Genomic DNA, 23,591 nt, shown 5'->3' on the forward strand with positions numbered 1-23,591 from the left:
TTGAATGCACTTTGATATTAAACTATATTTTTCAGAAAGCCTGGAGACTTTTGCTGTGTGCTTTCGTTTGCACATTTAATTAAAAAGTCGAGACTGGAAATGCCATTTACTTCCAATCTGAAATGCCTTAGCATTTGTTTTTGTTTTGTGTGGTTTTTTAATAGCAATTACAAGGGAGTGCCCTGTGTAAACGCAACAGCAGGTATTCTCGCGAGAACTAAACTGCCATACCACTCGTTAGTGCAAGATGGAGAAGCAAATGTAACACGCATTCGAGGTAGGCAGAAAGACTTATTCTAAAGTGTTGACACAGGGTTTAGCAAAGCGGTGATGGACGTCTATCGTCCGTAAATTGCTGATTGCTTCTCGTCACGGGATCCGAGCCACCAAAATAGTGTATTTTTAATGGTAATGTATGCGTCTTTTGCAGTGTAAACCGCCATTTTTAATTTAGCCGTGATCCCATGGATAGAGCATTGTGCGGACTCGGAGCCCTAACGGCTAGCCGATTAGCTCGCGCGAAACCCTCTAACACAGAAGCCGCACACTTAACACGCAGAGTCATGTTCACTGTGTGTGGGTATTTGCACCTCTGTGCAAGTAATTCAAAGCCAGTTTTCTCCCTCTGTTGCGGCTTGTTCTCTTGGCGGGAATGAAGACAACTTGAGTCAAAGTGTGTGTTGCAGATTGACTTTTCGTGATGTGCTAACGTTAGCCGTCAAAGCTGAATTAAAGCCGAAGTAGCAAATGTTAGCCAAAAGTGCTAGTAAACCTAGCTAACATCAGATGACTAGCTGTTAACTTTGTCTACGTTAGCGCCACTACTGACTGATCTTTAACTGCGTAGCAAGCTACTTAAACAACACTTAGAAACAATGGGATAGGAGCTGAATGAACACGCTTTCAACTTGGAGCTAACTCAGTTAACTTGGGAGTAATAATAGCCTTTACTTCACTTTGTGTTTCGGATGATGACTTCAACATTCCATAATGTCAGCAGCTATAAATGCTACAGGTTGGTTTTAGATTAAATGTGCGTTCATCGGTAGAATCAGCATGATTTCGTCAAAGAAAATATTGCACTCGGCTACATTTGCAAATTTTATTTATCCTTTATTTATAAATGTGATGCCGGTGAGTCTCACTGTCTCATTTACATATACAAGTCTTGAGATCAAGCGGTGAAACCACTTGGTGAAAACATACCGAGCTGCTGAAATGTGAATATTTGTTACCTGTCAGATTCCCTTCACCATCTCATCATACTCTTAATCGCTGTTAATTGTGATGGTATGACAAAGAAGTAGACCACTTCTCCGTCATTGGCTTAAATCTCCCCTGAGTGCCTCATGGGTTTTTGTATTCTTTATTATTGAATCAAACTATTGCCGGGATAATTCATTAATGCCAGGCCTCAGCTCGCTCATTAAAGGTGATCAGCTTATTAAAGTATAAAACAGTTTGAAAGTGGAGATGTGACAAGTTTTTCTGCAAATATTTTAATGTACTTTAAAATCTGGGTAATTAGGGTAATTCTGTTCAGTGATATGGAGGTTGTGATATTAAAGTACCATATGATTTAATGAGAGAGATTGCCGAAATGGAAATTGTTTTATGCGGACTACTACTCTCTCTCATGGATTTTTCATAAATAAAGTTCTGTTTGGTTGGCATAAATAAGGCATGCACATCAACAGCAAGTCTGTGCTGAACAGTGTAGTTTAATGGCAGACAAATAAGTTGAACTTGAGAAAATTTTAAACAGTAAGGATCTGTTGATTGTTGTCCATGTTTACAGAAAAAATAACTCCCATAGCAGTTATGCACACTGTCCAATTAGTAACAAGATATCAAAGAATTCAGTTTGTTTAAAAATAATGACTTAAGGAAGATACAGATAAGTTAGAAATGTCATTCACATGTGCAAAACCACATACATCCTGAAACCTGTGTCTAAAAGGAAACTGTTAAGGCCCCAAAGTTAGAAAACTGGAGGTACAGTGAAACAGAAATAAGTGTTTAACTATATTTAATTTTACAAAGTAGAAAATCTTTCAGTTTTAATGGAATTCTTCCTGAAACACTGACATGACGGACGTTTGGAGAAATAGAGATGGTGTTTCAAGTGTCCAAGCAGTTCCATTTTCTTTTCTTCATTCAAAACTAATTTCATTGTTTGTCATATGTTTTCAGATTGTGTAAAGAAACAGCGTAGTAAATCAAGGATGAGAAAGGTGGAACCACTGAACCAGATCAGATTCTGGTGAGTACTGCCTCCCCCCCCTTTCTTTTTTTCTGCTTTGACTGAACTGAGCTGGTAATGCACACTATACATGAAGAATATACCTGCAGGGATAAATTGATGTAACAACTTAATATCTGTATCAGTCGATTTTTGCATCGCCTATTGGCAAATAAGATGGTATTCAGAGATGGCAGTGGTTGATGTTTATCTGTTGTGTTAGAGGAGATTTCCACGGGCTAAATGCTTTGGTAGTTTGAAGGGCTGAACGACATAAAAACAGTTCAGTATTTTTAAAAAAAATAATGATTTCTTTGTCATCATATGGCACAAAAAGCACTAAATGTCAAAAACAAAACACCCCCTATAGCCATTGGCAGAGTTTTGGCACATTCTAGTTTGCAATAAGAAGAAGAGGAGCAAGGTATTTCTGACAGTAAACACTTTGGTGTATTTGAAATATTTTTCCACAACTCAAACTAGCAGAAGTTATTGAAATTCCTAAATAAGAAAATGTGACCTTCTTTTCTGGTTCCATGTGGTTATATCTGTCTAACCAGATGGTCTTGGTGAGATTTACTGTGATTTCTATTTTTCAGCCATTGTTCAGCTCTGAACAACTGGGCTCTGTGACAGTGTTTGTGCTGCTCATCATACCCAAATATTAATTTAGGGAAAAACCATAACCTCTCACAGGGTGTGTGGAGCTTTTGGAAACTTTTTGGTTTTATGTCCGTGCTGTAATCAATATTGGCAGACATCCATATTTATAATTTTAAAAAACCCTGTAAATACTATTTTAAATAATCACCAATATACAACCAATGTCAGTAAAATATCCACTGATATTGCAATAAAATATTTAAAACAAAAACATCCCTTAAGATAATGCCTAGATATGGCAGGGGTTTAATTTAGTCCCCACTCATTTTGTGTAATTTGAATTTGCCTATCAATAAATAATGCATGAATAATTCAGATTAATTTGGTAAACAAATATAGTGCCAAAAGAAAACAATGCTTCCCTTTCCCCCCCCTTTCTTCTTCTTTTTTTTTAATGACACTGAATTTTGTTGAATTAGGCATATGGAGAAAACTACACTTAAATCATATAAGCTATAATGTAGCACTGAGTAACTGAGCAAGGTCGGTGTTCTAACATCAGTATGTTAGCTCTTAAAGGTTTGAATTAAGTACTCGCTTACTTCATCAGAGAAGTCTTACACACATAATGCAACAGTGAGTAATCTTAAAAAATATCAATGAACTAGACAATTAGCAACCTCTAAGCTTATTTAGCTGAAATAAAGTGTATACTCCTGACTTGTCCAGGTTTTGTAAACAGGCTTTTAAAAATTCTGATTTATTTATTTTGTAAATATTCATGGATCAAATACCTAAAGTTGTTTTGATGCAATGTGCTTGTGTTTTCTAAGTGTTCACGGTGGCTAGCACAATATTTTGATGCACATGTAAGTTCGTATGAATATGTCGGCGCTTACGCTGGTGTGCCTGGTATGCTTTCATGAAAATAACTTGAAGAACTGTGTCGACTTAATATGATAAGATGTTTTGTTGGTGCATCCCACAGAGGGCCCATTGCCCCGTTATAAATACGCACTGCATCGATACAGACAGCAGTGGCTTCTCATTCCCAGCCGTAGCGTTATTCACTTTTTGCACACTACCCACACTCATCATGACTGTGCCAAGAGCTAGTGCCTATGTGCTATGGAAACAGGCGGGGATACTGTAATACTCCGGACGGACGAACAAACTTCTTAATTGATTCGGTAGTCAATTTTCCCTTCTGCAAACTAAAAACAAAACTCGCAGTGTCACGTTAGACCAGTCCGACAATGATTCAGCGAGTTGTTCTGCGTTTCTGCTCACTGCTCAACTAACGGTAGCTAGCTCGCTAGCTAGCGCGTGCAACGACTGTAGCTTTAGAGCCAGGAACTCCGAGCCTAAGAAAAAAAAAGTCACGTTAGTGTTTCCAGGTATTTTGCACACATTCCTCTCTTTGTCGCTAGTCACCGAGTTGTTTACAGATTCATCTTAACTGGAGTAGGGCCAGCACAGAACTAGGGAGTGCGGGCTCCTTTTTGCGGCCTGTGCAGCCCCGACCTAAATTAGTCAAGAGTCAGGTCAGGACAGGATGGTGAATCTGTAAGGTCTGGTTTGACAGCTGTGCCACAAATGGTCCTAGCGGTTTGAATTTTGTTTAGTTACATTGTGAATGGTTATCGCTGATGACACGCATGACTTGATTATGACTTGGCTGACTTTTTAAAAAACGTTTGGTGACTTAGAATTTCAGAGGAAGATCGTTTGCTAACGGTACCGGTAGCTCGGTGTTAGCTGGTCAGGGGTTAACATCTCCGCAGCAAACGTTGCCGATCGATTCTGTCGCTACGTTGAGTTTTACAGGGGTTCTCGTTTTCTTAGACGTGTTGCTACCTGATTACAAACAAAACGCATCACGTTTATGACCTATAACTGCAGAGTGGGCTTTGAATAGGAACTTGTTAACGTTAGGTAAATAACGTAAAGCTATTACCGACGCTAGCTTGTTAGCTAGGTAGCTATAACTTTAACCTGTAAGCTTCGAGTCGTTTGAGTTTATGGAAAAGCAAACAGAGAGGCGCACTGTTTGGCTTAAATCTCCCCTGAATTTGAAAGTGATGAAACGTCGGGCTAATGTTTTAGGCCAATAAATGGGACCCAATATAATTTGATTAACTTTGTGTCGTACATTGCTCGCTAGCCGTCAGCTAATGCTCTGCCCGGTTTGCTTTGTGATCATCAGACTTTTAGAGAGCCTGAGAAAATGTCAATGTTTTCATCACCTTTTTAACCACTGGTGGTGATCAATCATATTTCGCTGTAACAGAATTTCGAGGATTATCGCCATATCATCTACCTTTGCTTATTCATTGAGTGCCCTGCCAAATGTTGAGATTTGTAGTCGACTGTCTGTATTTTGTTATGTGTATTTCAAGTACATAATGTACGAATTTACCTAGATATATAGCCAGCAGGTACTTTTTTGTGTTATATTATGTACTGGATATTATCCAAATAATTTACATATTTACCTGGAGCATTTTTTTTTTAAATAACATATGGAACACTGTTTTGATGTAAGGTTTTGATTTTACAGATAGAGCAACTGGAACATGCCCTTAAGTGGGCATTGCCAAATATTTTTTTGTAAGTATGTATCTTATTTGTTTTTTTAGTCTTTTTTTTTTTTGTTTTTTTTTTGGGTTTTTTAAAGACATTTTAATGTTAATATTTCAATATCTGAATAACTGTTTGGCTGGGAGTATTTAGATATGTAAAGTCCAAATGTATATTTACCCAAGTGCTATAGAAGAATATCTGCATCACAGCACACTGAAATTCATTATTAGATGTTGCTTTATGGGTTACATTAACATTTCTCAACAGGAGCAGCAAATAGAGATTATTGACAATGAAGGTCGACAGAAGCAAGTTAAAGAAAACACCTACGGAAGCTGTGAGTATATTTGATGCTGGCTGCGTTTTCTTTCATAGCTCCTAACCTCACTGCTGCCTAAATTGCATGTAGTTGGGATATTTAGGATGACTTTTCTCTAGCCAATTGTGATAAGAGTTCATAATGGGAGCAGGGCCTAAAAGAACTTGTTGAAGATGCTTTTTATTTTTATATTGTAAGAAATTTACAGTGTGTCATGTCCAAAAATGCGCGGGGGGGGGGTGTCTATGACTGCAAGCATGATGTGTACGATACAGTTGACAACTCGGATAACTTCTCTAGTAAAAATCTGGGAATTTTCTTATCTGTAATGTAGAGCTGGGCGATAGAACGATAACGATATGTATCGCGATATAACTTTTACTCGATAGAGAAATTAAGCTATCGCGATAGACCTCGCCGCTCTTGTCCTCTTAAAATAAAAATAAAAAAATTAAAATTAAAAAAAAAAGGTCAGCCAATCCAAACTAAGTAGCGCAGAGCCGAACCAATCACAGCCGCAGCGTCACGTCGCGTGACTTGTTACGTACAGCACAAGTGCCAAGCCGCACGTGTGTTTATTTGGGAAGCAGCCAGCGGGTAATGGAGCCAGCGCGTAATGGAGGAAATGAGTGTGCCGACTAGAAAAATCAACCGAGCGTGACCGAAGAGAAAACAGATGATGGTTCCAACGCCGGAGAGATTGTCGAACGGAAGAGCCATAGAAGTTCCGTAGTGTGAAGGTATTTCGACTATTTCAAGTCTGACAAAAAACAGAGTAGCGTGCACTGTGAATTGTGCCGAAAGCAAGTCTGGAAATACAATAAACTGGTGCATGCGTCACACTGCGCGCCACGTTATTGTTTCAGTGAAATGAATTTCTACAATACTGTTACTGTTAATTCTACTCTCTGCAGTGTTTAAATGCTTACATATACACACAGTTACTGTCCGTCCACACACACGACTCGGTTCTGCTTCTATGCCCCAGCTTTGTTTACTTTTTCCCACCGAGGCTTCTAGACTTCTGATTGGCCAACATTTCTGCACGGTTAGGAATCTAGCGCCACCTGCTGCTTTGGCATGTTCATAGCAGCGTTTTCCTTCATTTCTGCCTTTATGTGTGGACGGGATTATTTTTTAAAACGGAAACGGAAAATCTCCGTTTTCAAAAATACCCGTGTACGTGTGGACGTAGCCTCAGTCTCTGACTGGAAGCGCTAATTCGTCATTCGGCTTTTGTCAGACTAAAGTAACTGTTAAAACTGTTTGAAAAGCTCAGCTATACAACAAGGAGAGATTGAGAATTTCCTTTTAGTTCTCAGTTTATTTGATATTGACAAAAGTTAGTCAGTTTTGTCTGTTCTTCTGTAAAACAAACTAAGATTTATTTTTAGAATTAATATTTTGTTTCTAAGTGGAATTGACAATTTAGTCTGTTTCGTTTGTTCTATTTTGAAACTTAAACGCTTTAGCGGCTGCCTTTTGTGTAGTTTGCAATATTTGCCTTTATTTATCTGAAAAAGTCTCATGTTCCTTAAGTACATCTACCCTGTTGAACTTATTATGGGAAATAAATATTTAAATAAAAACAAGCTGCTGATTATTTCACATTTTACTTGTGAGCAACGGCACATTTAAATCTTACAAATATAGTTATTTGGCTGATATCGTGATAGATATCGTTATCGCCTGAAATGAAAAAAACATATCGTGATATGAAAAAATCTCATATCGCCCAGCTCTACTGTAATGTTTTGATAAGCAGGAATGGCTGTTATCCTTGTTTAATGAAACCCCAGTTAACAAAACTGGATACAGAAATAACTTTATTCCAATTCTATTAATTACTGTGGGTCTGGCTGTAACTGTTTTGAGCACCAAACATTTCTGCAGGAAAAATTCTGGTATTTATCTTAGAAGGATCTTGAACTCTCTGAACTGAATTTGGTTAAATTGAACTGAAATACTTTAATGTTGGAGTTTTTAAGAATGGTAAGGGGTTAGAGCTGAAGACTTAATACATTTAACAGCCATACTGTTGTTTACCTTGATGATAATGCCTGCTCAGCTGATTGCCGTGATAAGTAAACAGTGACAGGACACGTCTTGTAGGATTGTGCTATTCAGAAATGGAAGTATTGGTCAGTTAAACCAAGTAATTCACTATGCTTTTTAACTGTTGGTTCAAAGATGTTGAACAGTCTTCCACCACTAGGCAGACTGCAGCACCCCTCACTTTTTTGAAGGGAAGTTGTAAACAACTAGGTGGAAAGTAAAACAAGTCACGGCCCTGCTAAAGCAGAGAATTCTAGCAGTACTTTGTTTTAGAAAATAAATGCCTGTATCTAAACTGTTTCAGAATAAAATGGCATTCAACCACATTTTGCACAAGGGTATTGGCATTAAAGAATGCTGTGGTGCTAGCATTGCTAATGTCAGGCTCACTTTGTTTCTCAAAGAGTGTGATTACCAGCTTAAAGTAGCTCAAATACACACATAGTATTTCTATGTACAATTTTAAGCCCAGTTCATTAGATTGTGCTCAGTTTGACTTTGACTTGCTTTTTGACTTGTTAATTGATCTTTTTCTTTTCTCTTCCTTCTCATATTTAAACAACTTGAGTGAAAGTATTGTGGGTTATTGTGTTTGCCCAGAGTTGTTAGTTCAGTGTAAATGGAGATTTTCACTGTCTATCAGCATAGATCATCTGTTTAGGGTGCTATATTGTGTTTTGAGAAGACTCCTAAGGATCCAGGAACTGTGCTTGACCAAATATTTTCCTAAACCTTCTGCACCAACAGCCTGCTGACTGCAGGATACTTATAGAGAAGCTCAAGGCATGCAACGATGAGCAGCTATTGGTTGAACTGCAGCATATCAAGACCTGGAATATTGGCAAGGTAAGAAGATTAGGCTGAAGGAGAAGCTACTCCTTCAGTCTTTTATAAAACACAAACTCTTATAACAAGGTTCCCATCACTCTAGAATTGTGTGGAATATCATCAAATATATTTGAGAAATTTCACAATACCTGTTGACACAAGTTCATGACATTTCCGCACCACACTCCTAGAAACATCTCCCTGAAATGAAATTATGTCTTAGCAAGTGTAGTAATAATACAGATTAACAGAATGCAAAAGGGAATGGGGAATGAGAAATAAATTGACTTTGACTTTATTAAATTTATGAAAACTTATGAGCTACAAGCAAATATAAAAATAATTATGTATGAATGTCACTGGCACTTGCCATTGGTCTGACTTGCTGTCATTACAGAATCCTAATGGCCAGAAGTACTACTAATTTGAGAGTAGAATACAAAATCTAAAACTTTTTTTGGACATTAAATTAAATCAATGTTATGTAATATTTGTTTGAAATTAGTTTTTTGTTTTTTTTATCTCTTTCAACAGTGTGAGCTTTACCATTGGGTGGATCTGTTGGACCGCTTTGATGGTATTCTGTGTGATGCAGGCCAGACAGTAGAGAATATGTCATGGCTGCTGGTGTGTGACCGTCCAGAGAATGGACAGCTCAAAGCCTTGCTTTTGGCAGTGCTCAACTTCACAGCTTTGCTTATTGAGTACAGCTTCTCTAGGCACCTTTACAGCTCCATAGAGGTATGGTTCAACCAATTCAGCTCTTCAGTACTACTGATACATATTTGTTTATTTTTTGTGCTGTGGATATATCAGAGAAAATGAAGTTCACAAACTTAAATATTTCTTGTTTTATCTACCATCCACCCCCTTTACAGCACCTGACCACCTTGTTAGCATCATGTGACATGCAGGTGGTCCTGTCTGTGCTGAACCTACTCTATGTGTTCAGTAAGCGATCCAACTACATCACAAGACTGGGATCTGAAAAAAGGACTCCTCTCCTGGCCCGTCTGCAGCACTTGGCTGAGGTCTGGTGAACATTTGTCATTGTGATTCTAGCTGTCCCTCAAGAAGTGGAGTTGAATTGTTTAGTCTCTTTGTTCTTTTCTTTTCTGCAGAGTTGGGGTGGGAAGGAGAATGGCTTTGGTCTGGCTGAATGTTGCAGGGATCTGCCTATGACGGTAAGATTTTTTTTTTTCTTTCTTTTTTTTGTGAGTGAATGATGTTTCATAACTATAATCTACATATTACTGTTGGCCAGAAAGTTTTATGTTTCTAAATAGATGCTGTCAAAAACTATTAAATTACGCCTACTTATAAATTATGTGCATATTCCCACTGCAGAAGTATCCTCCCAGTGCCACCACACTTCACTTTGAGTTTTATGCTGAACCGGGCCCTGAGGTCAAAGTAGAGAGAAAGGTATAGGCATCAACATTTACTAAAGCAACCAAAGTAAAAACTGAATAATATTTGGAATATTCTGTTGACCACCTGACTGTGTCCCAATCATTTCCAAATGTCATATTCCCTCCGCAGACAAGTAGTAACACACTACATTATATTCACATCGAGCAGCTTGACAAGGTACAGTCAAATTAGAATTGCATCATTAACAGCTTAAAAGCCACATCTTGGCTTCTTGACCTAATACATAGCTTGTTTTGTCTCATAGATTTCAGAGAGCCCATCAGAAATCATGGAGTCACTGACAATGATGTACAACATCCCAAAAGACAAACAGACCCTACTGTTTACTCATATTCGACTAGCCCATGGTTTCTCAAATCACAAGAAGAGGTTGCAGGCTGTACAAGCCCGACTGCATGCTATTTCTATACTGGGTGAGCAGAAAGCTTTTTCCCAAGAAAGTGACATGATTTTGGTCCTAGTTTTATGTTCTAACCTTTTCTCTCTTTCTTTGCCTCTCCCCACCAGTGTATTCAAATGCACTCCAAGAGTCAGCCAACAGTATTCTGTATAATGGCTTGATAGAGGAGCTGGTGGATGTCTTGCAGATTACAGACAAACAGCTTGTGGTAAGAAAGTAATTTTTTTTTTTTTTTGCCCCCCTTTTTTTTTCCCCCTTCAAGCTCGATCACTGTCATTACACTAAATGTACTTTCATTGTATTAATAAAATGTCTTTTGATGTGTTTTGTGAATGTGTGAGAAGATGATTACTTTCAGTGCCTTCTTTATTCTTAGGTCTGCACAATATCTGTCCTTTTTCATTGTCTTTTCTCTGAAGTGCTGTATTGGATTTTGTTCTTCAGGATATCAAGGCGGCCTCTTTGCGCACTTTAACTTCAATTGTCCATCTGGAGAGGACGCCCAAGCTTTCCAACATCATCGACTGCACCGGCACTGCCTCATACCATGGCTTCTTGCCCGTGTTGGTTCGCAATTGCATACAAGCAATGATTGGTGAGAACATAGCAGAAATTATGACCCAAATTTTTAATGAGTGATGTGCAAGAAATTTGGTAAATAAAATCAGAGCTTTTAACCCCCCCGCCCCCCTTTGCTTTCTAGATCCTCTGATGGAACCTTACCCACACCAGTTTGCAACAGCACTCTTTTCATTCCTTTACCATTTGGCTAGCTATGATGCTGGAGGGGAGGCCCTTGTGTCCTGTGGAATGATGGAAGCCCTCCTTAAGGTACATACAGGCCCTATAGTACATCGTAGCCATTCATAATGTTGTCTTTAAGAAATATATCAATGATTATCTTGTACTTCATAGGTGATCAAGTTCTTGGGTGACGAGCAGGACCAGATCACCTTTGTAACAAGAGCAGTGCGGGTTGTGGACCTCATCACCAACCTTGACATGGCTGCCTTTCAGTCCCACAGCGGCCTTTCCATTTTCATCTGCAGACTAGAGGTTTGTTAGGCATATTCCTGACCTAGCCACTTTTGGATACAGTCACTCAGTCCTCTGCATTTGCTCATTCCTCTCTCTATCAATTTCTTAAAATAGCATGAGGTGGACCTGTCGAGAAAAGAGTGCCCTTTTGTCATCAAGCCAAAGATCCAGAGGCCTAGTGCAGCAGTAGAGTCTGAGGACATGGACACAGACATGGAGAGTAAGTGAAGATATGGAATGTTTTGAACTTCAATAATATACCAAAAACTTGATTAGAAAACAACCAACCAACCACATGACGTTATGTTCCGTACTAACAGAAGATTGCTCTAAAAGGTTTTTTAAAACTTTTAACTAAAAGCACTTATTTCTTAAATTCAGCTTCACAGACAGTGTTATATCTGTGTCACATTTTGAGAGCAGGGCTCAATGGTGTATATTAGCCACTATATGTATAGTGTTTCATGTCCTCTTTAATGTTTAACATCAGGGTGGTGGTTAAAATGATCTCAATGGACTGGTATTTACATAGTGCTTTTCTATTTATACTGACCACTAAAAATGCTTGACACGACACATGCATTGATAGATTTATTCCACAAAATCATAGCGCTTTGTTGGTCTCACCTCTACATCCAATTTAAAATTGATTTGACCTCACATGGATGTCTCTAAACAAACGGAGCAAACCCACCCTGGCACAGGGAGAGCATGCAGGCTATGTGCATGCTCCAGGAAGGTGTGAACCTAGAACCTTCTTTCATGCTGTAGATGGTGCTAGCTTTTATTTACTGAAAACACATACCCTGGATGGAATCTAGATTGCTCAGGCATGCGGATGGTATGGTAAGAATTTGTTGTCACCAAATTCTGTGACTCCTTGGATGGTGTCAAACATTCAGGCTGGTGCAGGTTGTATAATGAGGGGAATCTTTGTGGACCAGATTTAGGGCAACTTTAAACCTGTTATTGATTGAATGCTGCTGCTGACTTGAGAATTTTTGTTGATAAACTCAACAGTGAGTTCTTAGTGCTTCACCGGCCTTTCCAGTCTTTGAGTAGAACACTTCTCATTTGAAAAGAGGGTTGTTGGATGAATGCGGCGCTGACAGATCTTCTAAACGTATTGGGGTAACTCCTTTACAGAGAGAATGTTGGTATTTTTGAATTTTAGTTGGCATCAGAGGAAAATTGTTTGGCTTTTTTCAGTATTTTATTTGTTCCTGAGTAAATCGGTTTGGCTGAGATTAAAGTTATAGTTTTTACACAGCTGAATAAACGTCAAGCAGACAACTGATTATCAGAAGTGTGAGATGCTGGAGAATATACTCCGGTGTCCCGTTATATTTTAGATACCAAGGAGCAGACGGCTGAGTTTATTAAACTCCACTGAAACATTATGCACATTTCATTAAAATTTAACAAACTATCATCTTGTCTTATATTTAGTTAGCACATATCTTAAACACTTAAAGCTGTAAGCTAATAATAGTTATATAAGAGCAGATGCATGCTGGTGCAATAAGCTGTACGTTGCACGTCCAATGGATGCATGATCTGATTAGTCGACTAATCGCAAAAATAATCGGTGACTAGTCGACTAGGCAGCACGGTGGCACGGTGGTTAGCACTGTTGCCGCACAGCAAGAAGGTCCTGAGTTCAATTACACCATCAGGCCGGGGTCTTTCTGTGTGGAGTTTGCATGTTCTCCCCGTGTTTGCGTGGTTTCTCTCCGGGTACTCCGGCTTCCTCCCACCGTCCAAAGACATGCAGCTTGTGGGGATAGGTTAATTGATTAATCCAAATTGTCACTAGGTGTGAATGTGCGAGTGAATGTGAGTGTGAATGGTTGTCTGTCCCTGTGTGTTGGCCCTGCGACAGACTGGCGACCTGTCCAGGGTGTACCCCGCCTTTCGCCCTATGACAGCTGGGATAGGCTCCAGCGCCCCCCGCGACCCTGAAAAGGATAAGCGGAAGCGAATGGATGGATGGATAGTCGACTATCAAAATAATTGTTTGTGGCAGCCCTATTGTTTATATGCCCTGCTGCCTTTGTTGCTAGATGACTGTATGCGCATCAGTGACACAAGTTACACCCATTAAGACTAATGTACTATGCACTGAGTGATATTCTGTTGCACTATGTGGTACAAAAAAGTATAGTGCTTTTAGCATTAAAACATGCAAACCAATTCTAGTAGCTCCTCCAAAACACTGAATCAATAAAGGGCCATTTCACCAAATGCCAATTACTAGAAAGGCCTCCCTAGTAGGGAAAATTGAAATATTTCTAAAACTTAACTTCTAGAACTTTTAAATACAGTTGTACATATTTATTTTTACACTATACTACTCATGTATAACAATAATGATGATGCTTTATACCTTTTTTTTAATTTTTTTTTTTTTTAATTCTTTGTCAAAGAGCTTTTAGTCCTGTTTTGCCCCTGCTTATGTGATGACATTACATTAAAGTGAATACTGTATTCAGAGAGGGAATCATGCCTAACTTAAAGCTATGGTTTTCCTAATCAAGTCCTTGGTTGGTCGTGGCCAGATTTTATAAGCAGTAGTCTGTTTGTTAGGGTTATATAAAATATTCCCCTGTTGTTTATATGGAAACATTGTGAATTCTCACAGTGTCAGAAGTTGCTATGGAAAGCAGCCCTCGACCATCAACATCTTCTAGTTCCAGAGCTGAGGGAGACCACCGAGCACAGAGCAGCACTACTAACACACCTCGTGCAGGTACGCACATCGCAGACAAATGAATATATGAATTTTATCACTCCTGCGTTCTTCAGTTTCTATGATTCTCATCTCTTTAGGTATGCAGTGTATCCCCCAGAGGGCAGCTCTGTTGAAGTCGATGCTAAATTTCTTGAAGAAAGCCATCCAGGACCCTGCCTTTTCTGATGGCATCCGCCATGGTGAGTCATTGGAATCCACTTCTTTGTTGTACCGATGAACTTGAGATCATACATCTTGTACTAATCTTTTTTACATATGTTGCTGTACATCTGTATTGTATTGTGAACCCACTTTTTTTTTTTTTTTTTTTTTAACTCCAAGTAATGGATGGGTCCTTGCCTACCTCACTCAAGCACATCATCAGTAATGCAGAATATTACGGCCCCTCACTGTTCCTCCTAGGTGAGTACACAGTTACACTCTTTCACTTTACGGAGTCTTCCTCTTCTGACTTCAGAAATGCAACATTTTTCTCATATTAAACTTTCTGCTTCATCAGTGTTGCAATACAGGGAGTGCAGAATTATTAGGCAAGTTGTATTTTTGAGGAATAATTTTATTATTGAACAACAACCATGTTCTCAATGAACCCAAAAAACTCATTAATATCAAAGCTGAATGTTTTTGGAAGTAGTTTTTAGTTTGTTTTTAGTTTTAGCTATTTTAGGGGGATATCTGTGTGTGCAGGTGACTATTACTGTGCATAATTATTAGGCAACTTAACAAAAAACACAAATATACCCATTTCAATTATTTATTTTTACCAGTGAAACCAATATAACATCTCCACATTCACAAATATACATTTCTGACATTCAAAAACAAAACAAAAACAAATCAGCGACCAATATAGCCACCTTTCTTTGCAAGGACACTCAAAAGCCTGCCATCCATGGATTCTGTCAGTGTTTTGATCTGTTCACCATCAACATTGCGTGCAGCAGCAACCACAGCCTCCCAGACACTGTTCAGAGAGGTGTACTGTTTTCCCTCCTTGTAAATCTCACATTTGATGATGGACCACAGGTTCTCAATGGGGTTCAGATCAGGTGAACAAGGAGGCCATGTCATTAGTTTTTCTTCTTTTATACCCTTTCTTGCCAGCCACGCTGTGGAGTACTTGGACGCGTGTGATGGAGCATTGTCCTGCATGGAAATCATGTTTTTCTTGAAGGATGCAGACTTCTTCCTGTACCACTGCTTGAAGAAGGTGTCTTCCAGAAACTGGCAGTAGGACTGGGAGTTGAGCTTGACTCCATCCTCAACCCGAAAAGGCCCCACAAGCTCATCTTTGATGATACCAGCCCAAACCAGTACTCCACCTCCACCTTGCTGGCGTCTGAGTGGGACTGGAGCTCTCTGCCCTTTACCAATCCAGCCACGGGCCCATCCATCTGGCCCATCAAGACTCACTCTCATTTCATCAGTCCATAAAACCTTAGAAAAACCAGTCTTGAGATATTTCTTGGCCCAGTCTTGACGTTTCAGCTTGTGTGTCTTGTTCAGTGGTGGTCGTCTTTCAGCCTTTCTTACCTTGGCCATGTCTCTGAGTATTGCACACCTTGTGCTTTTGGGCACTCCAGTGATGTTGCAGCTCTGAAATATGGCCAAACTGGTGGCAAGTGGCATCTTGGCAGCTGCACGCTTGACTTTTCTCAGTTCATGGGCAGTTATTTTGCGCCTTGGTTTTTCCACACGCTTCTTGCGACCCTGTTGACTATTTTGAATGAAACGCTTGATTGTTCGATGATCACGCTTCAGAAGCTTTGCAATTTTGAGACTGCTGCATCCCTCTGCAAGATATCTCACTATTTTTGACTTTTCTGAGCCTGTCAAGTCCTTCTTTTGACCCATTTTGCCAAAGGAAAGGACGTTGCCTAATAATTATGCACACCTGATATAGGGTGTTGATGTCATTAGACCACACCCCTTCTCATTACAGAGATGCACATCACCTAATATGCTTAATTGGTAGTAGGCTTTCGAGCCTATACAGCTTGGAGTAAGACAACATGCATGAAGAGGATGATGTGGACAAAATACTCATTTGCCTAATAATTCTGCACTCCCTGTATTTTTATCAATTTAATATTTTATTGGATTATGATTTCTTTCCCCACCACCCCCATTTTTGTTTTTGTCTTTCTGTTTTTTAGCGACAGAAGTGGTGACGGTGTTTGTGTTCCAGGAGCCATCTCTGCTCTCCTCTTTGCAGGATAATGGTCTGACTGATGTCATGCTGCATGCCCTTCTCATCAAAGATGTGAGTTTCTAGCTCTTTCTTTTCTTAATGTCTTTGACCACTTGTGGCAGTTCAATATCAGTTTTGATGTCTGTCTTTGTACACTCAATAGATTCTTAGAATTAATTATTTCTTTGTTTTTAGATATGGATGGATGATATAACATGGTTACCTATTATCCAAACGTCAGGAATCAGACTTGCACATGTGTTGATTTATAAATTTGACTATTATAACAACAATTCAGTCATAATATATATTTTATAAACAGGTTAACATTACTGGAAAGCATTTCAATGTATGCAACCACTGTTCTTACAAAAAAAAATACAGGCTAATAGTGGGCCTTTAACTTGAAAAACAGTAAAACATTTCAAACGCTTTTGCAGGTTCCTGCTACCCGCGAAGTATTGGGTTCTCTACCCAATGTGTTCAGTGCCCTCTGCTTGAATGCGAGAGGTTTGCACTCCTTCGTTCAGTGCCAGCCCTTTGAGCGACTCTTCAAAGTGCTTTTGTCTCCTGACTACCTGCCTGCAATGCGACGACGGCGTAGCTCTGACCCTTTGGGTGAGGTTCCCCTGTTGTTTATTTTTTGTCTTTGGTGTTTTTTTGTCTTTGCCTGTGAACCACATTTCATTGCATAACATGTTGTTTGTTTTAATTCAGGTGACACTGCATCCAACTTGGGTAGTGCTGTGGATGAACTAATGAGGCACCAGCCCACTTTGAAAACAGATGCTACTACTGCCATTATTAAGGTAGTCCAAATTTGATTTAAAAATATTTCAAGTGTTGAAACAGAACATGTCAAGGTATCTAAAGCAAAGTTGCTGTTACAGTTGCTTGAGGAGATCTGCAACCTAGGTCGAGCTCCTGAGTACATCTGCCAGAAACCATCTATCCAGAAAGCAGATGGTACTGTTGCAGTTCCACCAGCACGCTCCAGCCATGCTGCCGAAGAAGCTTCAAGTGAGGATGAAGAGGAAGAGGAGGCCCTTCACACATTCAGCCAGCAGCAGGGGGAAGCAGAGAGCAGCAGACAGTCAGTGCCACTTGAACTGTATGACTCTGAGTTCATAACACAATAGAAAAGAAAAAAACTGTCTTTACAGACTTTAATTACTTTTCCAGGTTAATTGACAAAATTTCAAATATACGGTTGGTGGTTGAAGTTTTGATCATGTGTGCATTCTTGCAGGGTGGTTGGCACTGAGGAACGGATACCCATTCCTCTAATGGATTATATTCTTAATGTGGTAAGTCTTTGCACAGTGGTTGTACTGTCTGGTTTATGGTCCAATATATTTTAAGTAATAATTGGGAAATGGTGTAAGCTGTTAAAGCAGTGGATACCTTCATCACTTAAGTCCATAATTTGGTGTGCATACGTTCTCCAGATGAAGTTTGTGGAATCCATTCTAAGCAACAACACCACAGATGACCATTGTCAAGAATTTGTCAACCAGAAGGGGCTTCTGCCCCTGGTCTCTATTCTGGGCCTGCCCAACTTGCCCATAGACTTTCCCACCTCAGCTGCTTGCCAAGCAGTTGCTGGTGTCTGCAAGTCGATACTGGTGAGCATAACCTAAAGATCACTGGAATTTATTTCCAGTTTCTTTATTTTTTATTTCTTTATTTTTTTTTTTTAAGAAATTGGCACACATGGAATGCACATTGCTGTTGCACTCCGTACACTTGTTTTAATAGGCAGTTCGTGGGCAATTTGAAAATGACTCAATCCTTCCCTTTAGACTCTCTCACATGAGCCTAAAGTACTCCAAGAGGGCCTGTGCCAACTGGACAGTATTTTGACATCTCTGGAGCCACTTCATCGACCAATTGAGGTGCCTGGTGGGTCTGTGCTTCTCAGAGAACTGGCTAATGCAGGCCACGTCACAGATGCCACATTGTCAGCTCGGGCAACACCCCTTCTACATGCTCTTACTGCAGCGCATGCTTACATCCTCATGTTTGTCCATACCTGCAGAGTCGGACAGGTAAACACAGATTGTGTGTGTGTGTGTGTGTGTGTGTGTGTGTGTGTGTGTGTGTGTGTGTGTGTGTGTGTGTGTGTGAGTGTGAGAGAGAGAAAAAATAAAACTACTTGACCTCAAAACACTACAGTTCAGAAGGTGGGTCTCCACCCATGTTGTGATTTCCAAAAACTATTAGAAGCAAGTGCCTATGCAGCTAATTATTTTCTGTTCAGTCCACTATGCAGATGCCTTATGAGGACAGAAACACATTGAAATCCAAATGTTAGATCTCAAAAACATAGAATTTACTTTTCTTTTTCTAATGAATGAAAACTCAGCCTTTGTTTGACAAGTGAGAGCCAAATTGATTCAACAACTCTAAATATTTCTGTTGTCTTCTAAACAGAGTGAAATCAGAGCCATTTCAGTAAACCAGTGGGGCTCTCAGCTTGGCCTGAGTGTTCTCAGCAAGCTCAGCCAGCTCTACTGCTCTCTGGTATGGGAGAGCACTGTGCTACTGTCCCTTTGCACCCCTAACAGGTGAGTAATCTTATCCTTTACTCCTTTACCTAAACTTTGTAGTTATCACCCCTAACAACCTATTGCTTGTTTCTTAACAGTTTGCCTCCAGGATGTGAGTTTGGCCAGGCCGACATGCAAAAACTTGTTCCCAAAGAGGAAAAGCCATCTGGCAACACGACAGCATCTTCAGCCTCTGGCTCTAGGAGAACTGGTAATGTAACCATTTAAACTTGTTCATTAAAAACTAGGATGTCCTTGGAGCACCCTTTAACAAATACATACTTGTCCACATTCATCCAGCAGAATCAGAGGCAGTGTCTGTGGATTCCTCTGCTGGTGGTCTATTAGAAGGCATGGGTCTAGATGGGGATACCTTGGCTCCCATGGAGACAGATGAACCCTCTGCAGCAGACCCAAAGACCAAGTCCAAACTTACTCCAGCTATGGCCACCCGCATCAAACAAATTAAGCCCTTACTCTCTGGTAGGAGTATGTCCAAGGCACACATATTATATTTTTGTGTCTGTAATTTTTTTTTATTTTTTCCTTTTATCTTACAATATTTAACACTTTTTTTTTTGAAAGTCAAAGTTTGTCTTACCTATCCACGTGTGTCTTTGCAGCTTCATCTCGGTTAGGTAGGGCTCTGGCCGAGCTCTTTGGCTTGCTAGTAAAACTGTGCGTGGGCTCCCCAGTGCGCCAACGTCGCTCCCACCATGCCACAAGTACAGGCACTACCCCAACACCTGCTGCCAGGGCCACTGCTTCTGCTCTCACCAAGCTGCTCACCAAGGGTCTAAGTTGGCAGCCTCCACCCTACACACCCACCCCTCGCTTTAGGTAAGAGGAATTTGGCACTGCCACCTCTTTTGCTATTATGTGCTTATCACAAGCAATGATATTGAACAATATATATTTTTTCTTTCCCTGGCAGGTTGACTTTTTTCATCTGCTCAGTGGGTTTCACATCTCCTATGTTGTTTGATGAAAGGAAGTACCCTTACCACCTTATGCTGCAAAAGTTCTTTTGCTCTGGAGGACATGATGCCTTATTTGAGTGAGTCATATTGTATGGTGCAATCAAGTTGTAGAGCACAATTATGGGCAAAAATAGAAATGTTATGTTGTTTGTGATGAGAAGCTTATTTTAACATGCAGTGAAATTCTTGCCACAAGTCGGGGCCTTTACTTTAAAGAACACGAGTACCTCGTTGTTTGTAGGACTGCTGTTTATGGAAGTGGGTGACTTTTGTGTGTTAAAAGACCACTGCGTAGCTGCAGCTAGCAGCCACCAGGCCTTTATTCATATGGGCATATACTCAAACTCAAATGGTGTGACTTTGGTAGAGTTTGCCAAGCAGACAACATACAACTCAGAAATTCATCTTACTTTTGGACTTGGTATGCTTGATATGACTGTTCTCTGCCATCTTTGTTTTTATGTACTGTGCTGGAAATGGGGAGACTAGACACACAAGTGTTTTTGACAATTCTCATAGAATTCTTGAAATAAATGGTTGTCTCCCGCCATTTGTGACGCAGGTTTTCTTCTAAAATTGTGCATTCATTTTTTTGAAACTTTATAAAGGCATTGGCCTCTGCTACTTTACGTTCTACTTGACACTCCTTCTCACTGACCTGATCGCTAATTATGCAGATAAAGCTTTACTTCAATTAAGACCATACACTTTCATTAAAATGAAATCCTAGTTTCGTGATCTATCCCCACATCCATTTTTCTTAACCGCTTGTCCAATTTAGGGTTACAGGGGGCTGAATCAGTTGTCGTAATGCGTGAGGCAGAATGCACTGTGGACAGTTAAGCACTCTATCACAGGGCTAATGGAGAAACAGACACTCATTCACACTTATATTCACAGCTACAGCCAGTTCAGTATCGCCAGTTAACCTAACGTCCATGTCTTTGGACTATGGGAGGAAGCCAGTGTACCCAGAGAGAACCGACACACGTACAGGGAGAACATGCAAGTTTATGTAGAAAGGCCTTAGATGGCCAATGAATTTGAATCCAAAACTTTGCTGTCAGGTGATGGTGCTAACCAATATACCACTGTCACTCATGTTTCATTTTTTCAATAATTACAGACATCATTTTTTTGCCCATCCCCCAAAAATATTATTTTGACATTTACTTAGTTTAATTGGTTGAGTTTTGTTTTTTTTAACAGGACATTTAACTGGGCACTGTCAATGGGAGGGAAGGTACCTGTATCTGAGGGTCTGGAGCATGCTGATCTACCAGATGGGACAGGGGAGTTCCTGGATGCCTGGTTAATGCTGGTGGAGAAGATGGTGAATCCAAGCACTGTGCTGGACTCACCCCATTCCTTGCCAGCTAAAATGCCTGGAGTTACACCCACCATGCCACAGTTCAGTGCCCTAAGGTTCCTTATTGTCACCCAGAAGGTCAGTATTAACTAAAATAACCAATTTCTAAGTGATTTCTAAGAGATTTTGTCTTTTGAAAAGATGAAAGAGATGAGCATTTATCCCTGTGTTTTCAAAAACAGTTGCTCAGTTGTATTTCTGCATTTTTAGTACTGTGCAGAGAAAAATGAAAAAGGATTGCAACAAATGTCCATGATCTTCATGCCCCCTAGAAATTCTTTATACTGTATTAATTTTTTTGTAGGCTTTAAATATGGTAGTTTTTTTTGTTTGTATTAATCTAAGGATTCTGTTGGTGTTTTATTATTGTAACACAGTTTCTCTTTCATAAAGGCTGCATTCAGCTGCATTCGCAATCTGTGGAATCGGAAGCCACTGAAGGTGTATGGGGGTAGGATGGCTGAATCCATGTTGGCTATTCTCTGCCACATACTAAGAGGGGAGCCTGTTATTCAGGAGCGCCTGGCAAAAGAGAGGGAGGGAACAGTGCGCCCAGATGATGAGGGAACCTCTGCCGGTTCGTTGGGACCTGGCACGACTCCAGGAGCATCTTCATCAAGTGGAGAGGCACCGCCAGTGAGTGGATCAACTTCTGGAGGGCCAACAGGAGGACCAGCTGATGATTCTACCAATTCTACGCCTCGCCGCGAGCCCCAAGTTAACCAGGCTCAGCTAACACAGGTATGTAGGGAAAGCTGTGGCAAATTGATCTTTCTCACCTGATTTTAGTCACAGTTTGGGGGACTGCCTCAGGAAGGGCATTTGGTGTAAAAAATCTACCAACTCAAAATATGTGGAACTTCTCACTGTAGTGACAGATATTTTTTTGGTTTGTTTTTCATAAGTTGTCTGATGTAACATTATTCCATTATATAACATTATTCCAGCAGCAATATTTTTTTTAGCTTGTTATGCTAGTGCTGCAGGTAGATGTGAGAGTACAGGTTAACTGCGTAATTTTATATCTAGATGCCGATGATTCTGGGTTTAGGAAATGTAACACCACCACCACCACCCTGCAGCCAGAGAAAGGGAGAAATTGAGAAACAACTTGGAGAGAGTAAGGAAATGAAGGAAAGAGTCATATTGAAGAAAAAAATAAGGACTTGAGAGACAAATTTCAGTGCTATAATAATAGTGTTGGGACAAGGTTTGTTTGGGGGCTTGAGAGAGATTAGAGAGAGAATTTATAGAGGCCTCTGTCATGTTTCAGAAAGAATGACTTTTTTTTTTTCCTTCAGCATGCAAACTAGTTTGCTATCACTCACTTATGTGACATTGTTATGTAACGTCCTTTTATAGTTTCTTTTTTCACAACCTCATCTCTCTCTGTCTTTCTGTGGTGTGGTGTTCCAGCTGATGGATATGGGTTTCTCAAGAGAACATGCCATGGAGGCTCTACTGAACACCAGCACCATGGAGCAGGCCACCGAGTACCTCCTTACACACCCTCCTCCACTTCTTGGTGGAGCAGTAAGAGTAAGCCTTATACACAAAAACACACACACAGTACTTTAGTCCTTTACAATGTTTGAGAGAGACTTGGGTAGCTAACATTGTTGCTCTTATTCCATCTAGGATCTAACTATGTCCGAAGAAGACCAGATGATGAGAGCAATTGCCATGTCACTCGGGCAAGAGGTTAGCATGGAGCAGCGCTCCGACTCTCCTGAGGTGTGTTTCTTTTTTCGAGAAAAAAGCGTAGTGCTTTTTATTTGTTTTTGTTTCTAATGTCTCTGTAAAGCACTTTGAATCACCTTGTTGTTGAATTGTGCTATACAAATAAACTTGCCTTGCCTTGCCTAGTGTAAAACATTTTTTGTTCATTGAAACTGAATGAAGGATTAGTTTACTGTTTAGCTAAATAACTGTTGATCGTTGGTGTGTCTCCTTTAGGAAGCAGCACGACGGCGAGAGGAGGAGGACAGAAGAGCCAGGGAACGGGCAGAAGAGGAGGAGGCACGATGCTTGGAGCGCTTCATGGAGGCTGAGCCACTGGACCCCCAGGAGCTACATGCCTTCACTGACACCATGCTGCCTGGCTGCTTCCATCTTTTGGATGAGCTACCTGACACAGTCTACCGACTGTGCGACCTGCTAATGACTGCCATAAAGAGAAGTGGCCCTGAATACAGGGATCTCATCCTTGGTCAAGTTGTCCAACAGGTCAGTAGATGTTAATACTGTA

The 23,591-nt window shown here is 40.2% G+C and overlaps 1 protein-coding gene across 14 annotated transcripts in view; it reads left to right on the forward strand.

The window, feature by feature from the left end:
- Positions 1-203: 203 nt before the first annotated feature.
- The window catches only part of huwe1 (HECT, UBA and WWE domain containing E3 ubiquitin protein ligase 1), a 50,869-nt gene continuing 27,481 nt past the window's right edge, over positions 204-23,591 (forward strand). For 6 of the 14 annotated variants that reach the window (XM_080294306.1, XM_080294299.1, XM_026154027.2 and 3 more), the window contains exons 1-36: positions 218-277; positions 2,194-2,263; positions 5,406-5,455; positions 5,696-5,765; positions 8,550-8,648; positions 9,165-9,371; positions 9,509-9,661; positions 9,752-9,814; positions 9,978-10,055; positions 10,173-10,220; positions 10,309-10,477; positions 10,572-10,672; positions 10,909-11,059; positions 11,168-11,295; positions 11,380-11,520; positions 11,617-11,722; positions 14,144-14,251; positions 14,332-14,433; positions 14,576-14,656; positions 16,411-16,517; positions 16,886-17,063; positions 17,163-17,254; positions 17,336-17,556; positions 17,695-17,752; positions 17,894-18,070; positions 18,248-18,493; positions 18,879-19,012; positions 19,093-19,205; positions 19,295-19,477; positions 19,618-19,834; positions 19,929-20,051; positions 21,184-21,421; positions 21,737-22,084; positions 22,760-22,882; positions 22,982-23,077; positions 23,300-23,569. In XM_080294306.1, coding sequence (XP_080150432.1) covers positions 5,721-5,765; positions 8,550-8,648; positions 9,165-9,371; positions 9,509-9,661; positions 9,752-9,814; positions 9,978-10,055; positions 10,173-10,220; positions 10,309-10,477; positions 10,572-10,672; positions 10,909-11,059; positions 11,168-11,295; positions 11,380-11,520; positions 11,617-11,722; positions 14,144-14,251; positions 14,332-14,433; positions 14,576-14,656; positions 16,411-16,517; positions 16,886-17,063; positions 17,163-17,254; positions 17,336-17,556; positions 17,695-17,752; positions 17,894-18,070; positions 18,248-18,493; positions 18,879-19,012; positions 19,093-19,205; positions 19,295-19,477; positions 19,618-19,834; positions 19,929-20,051; positions 21,184-21,421; positions 21,737-22,084; positions 22,760-22,882; positions 22,982-23,077; positions 23,300-23,569 — 4,704 coding nt within the window. In that variant the 5' untranslated portion in view covers positions 218-277; positions 2,194-2,263; positions 5,406-5,455; positions 5,696-5,720. Of the gene's footprint in view, positions 409-2,193; positions 2,264-3,881; positions 4,243-5,405; positions 5,456-5,695; positions 5,766-8,549; positions 8,649-9,164; positions 9,372-9,508; positions 9,662-9,751; positions 9,815-9,977; positions 10,056-10,172; positions 10,221-10,308; positions 10,478-10,571; positions 10,673-10,908; positions 11,060-11,167; positions 11,296-11,379; positions 11,521-11,616; positions 11,723-14,143; positions 14,252-14,331; positions 14,434-14,575; positions 14,657-16,410; positions 16,518-16,885; positions 17,064-17,162; positions 17,255-17,335; positions 17,557-17,694; positions 17,753-17,893; positions 18,071-18,247; positions 18,494-18,878; positions 19,013-19,092; positions 19,206-19,294; positions 19,478-19,617; positions 19,835-19,928; positions 20,052-21,183; positions 21,422-21,736; positions 22,085-22,759; positions 22,883-22,981; positions 23,078-23,299; positions 23,570-23,591 lie in introns of those variants that run through there. The other 8 variants (XM_080294307.1, XM_080294308.1, XM_080294312.1 and 5 more) reach the window with 6 other exon arrangements.

Source organism: Astatotilapia calliptera, chromosome 20 (assembly GCF_964374335.1).
Source record: "Astatotilapia calliptera chromosome 20, fAstCal68.1, whole genome shotgun sequence".
Taxonomy (NCBI): Eukaryota; Metazoa; Chordata; class Actinopteri; order Cichliformes; family Cichlidae; genus Astatotilapia; species Astatotilapia calliptera.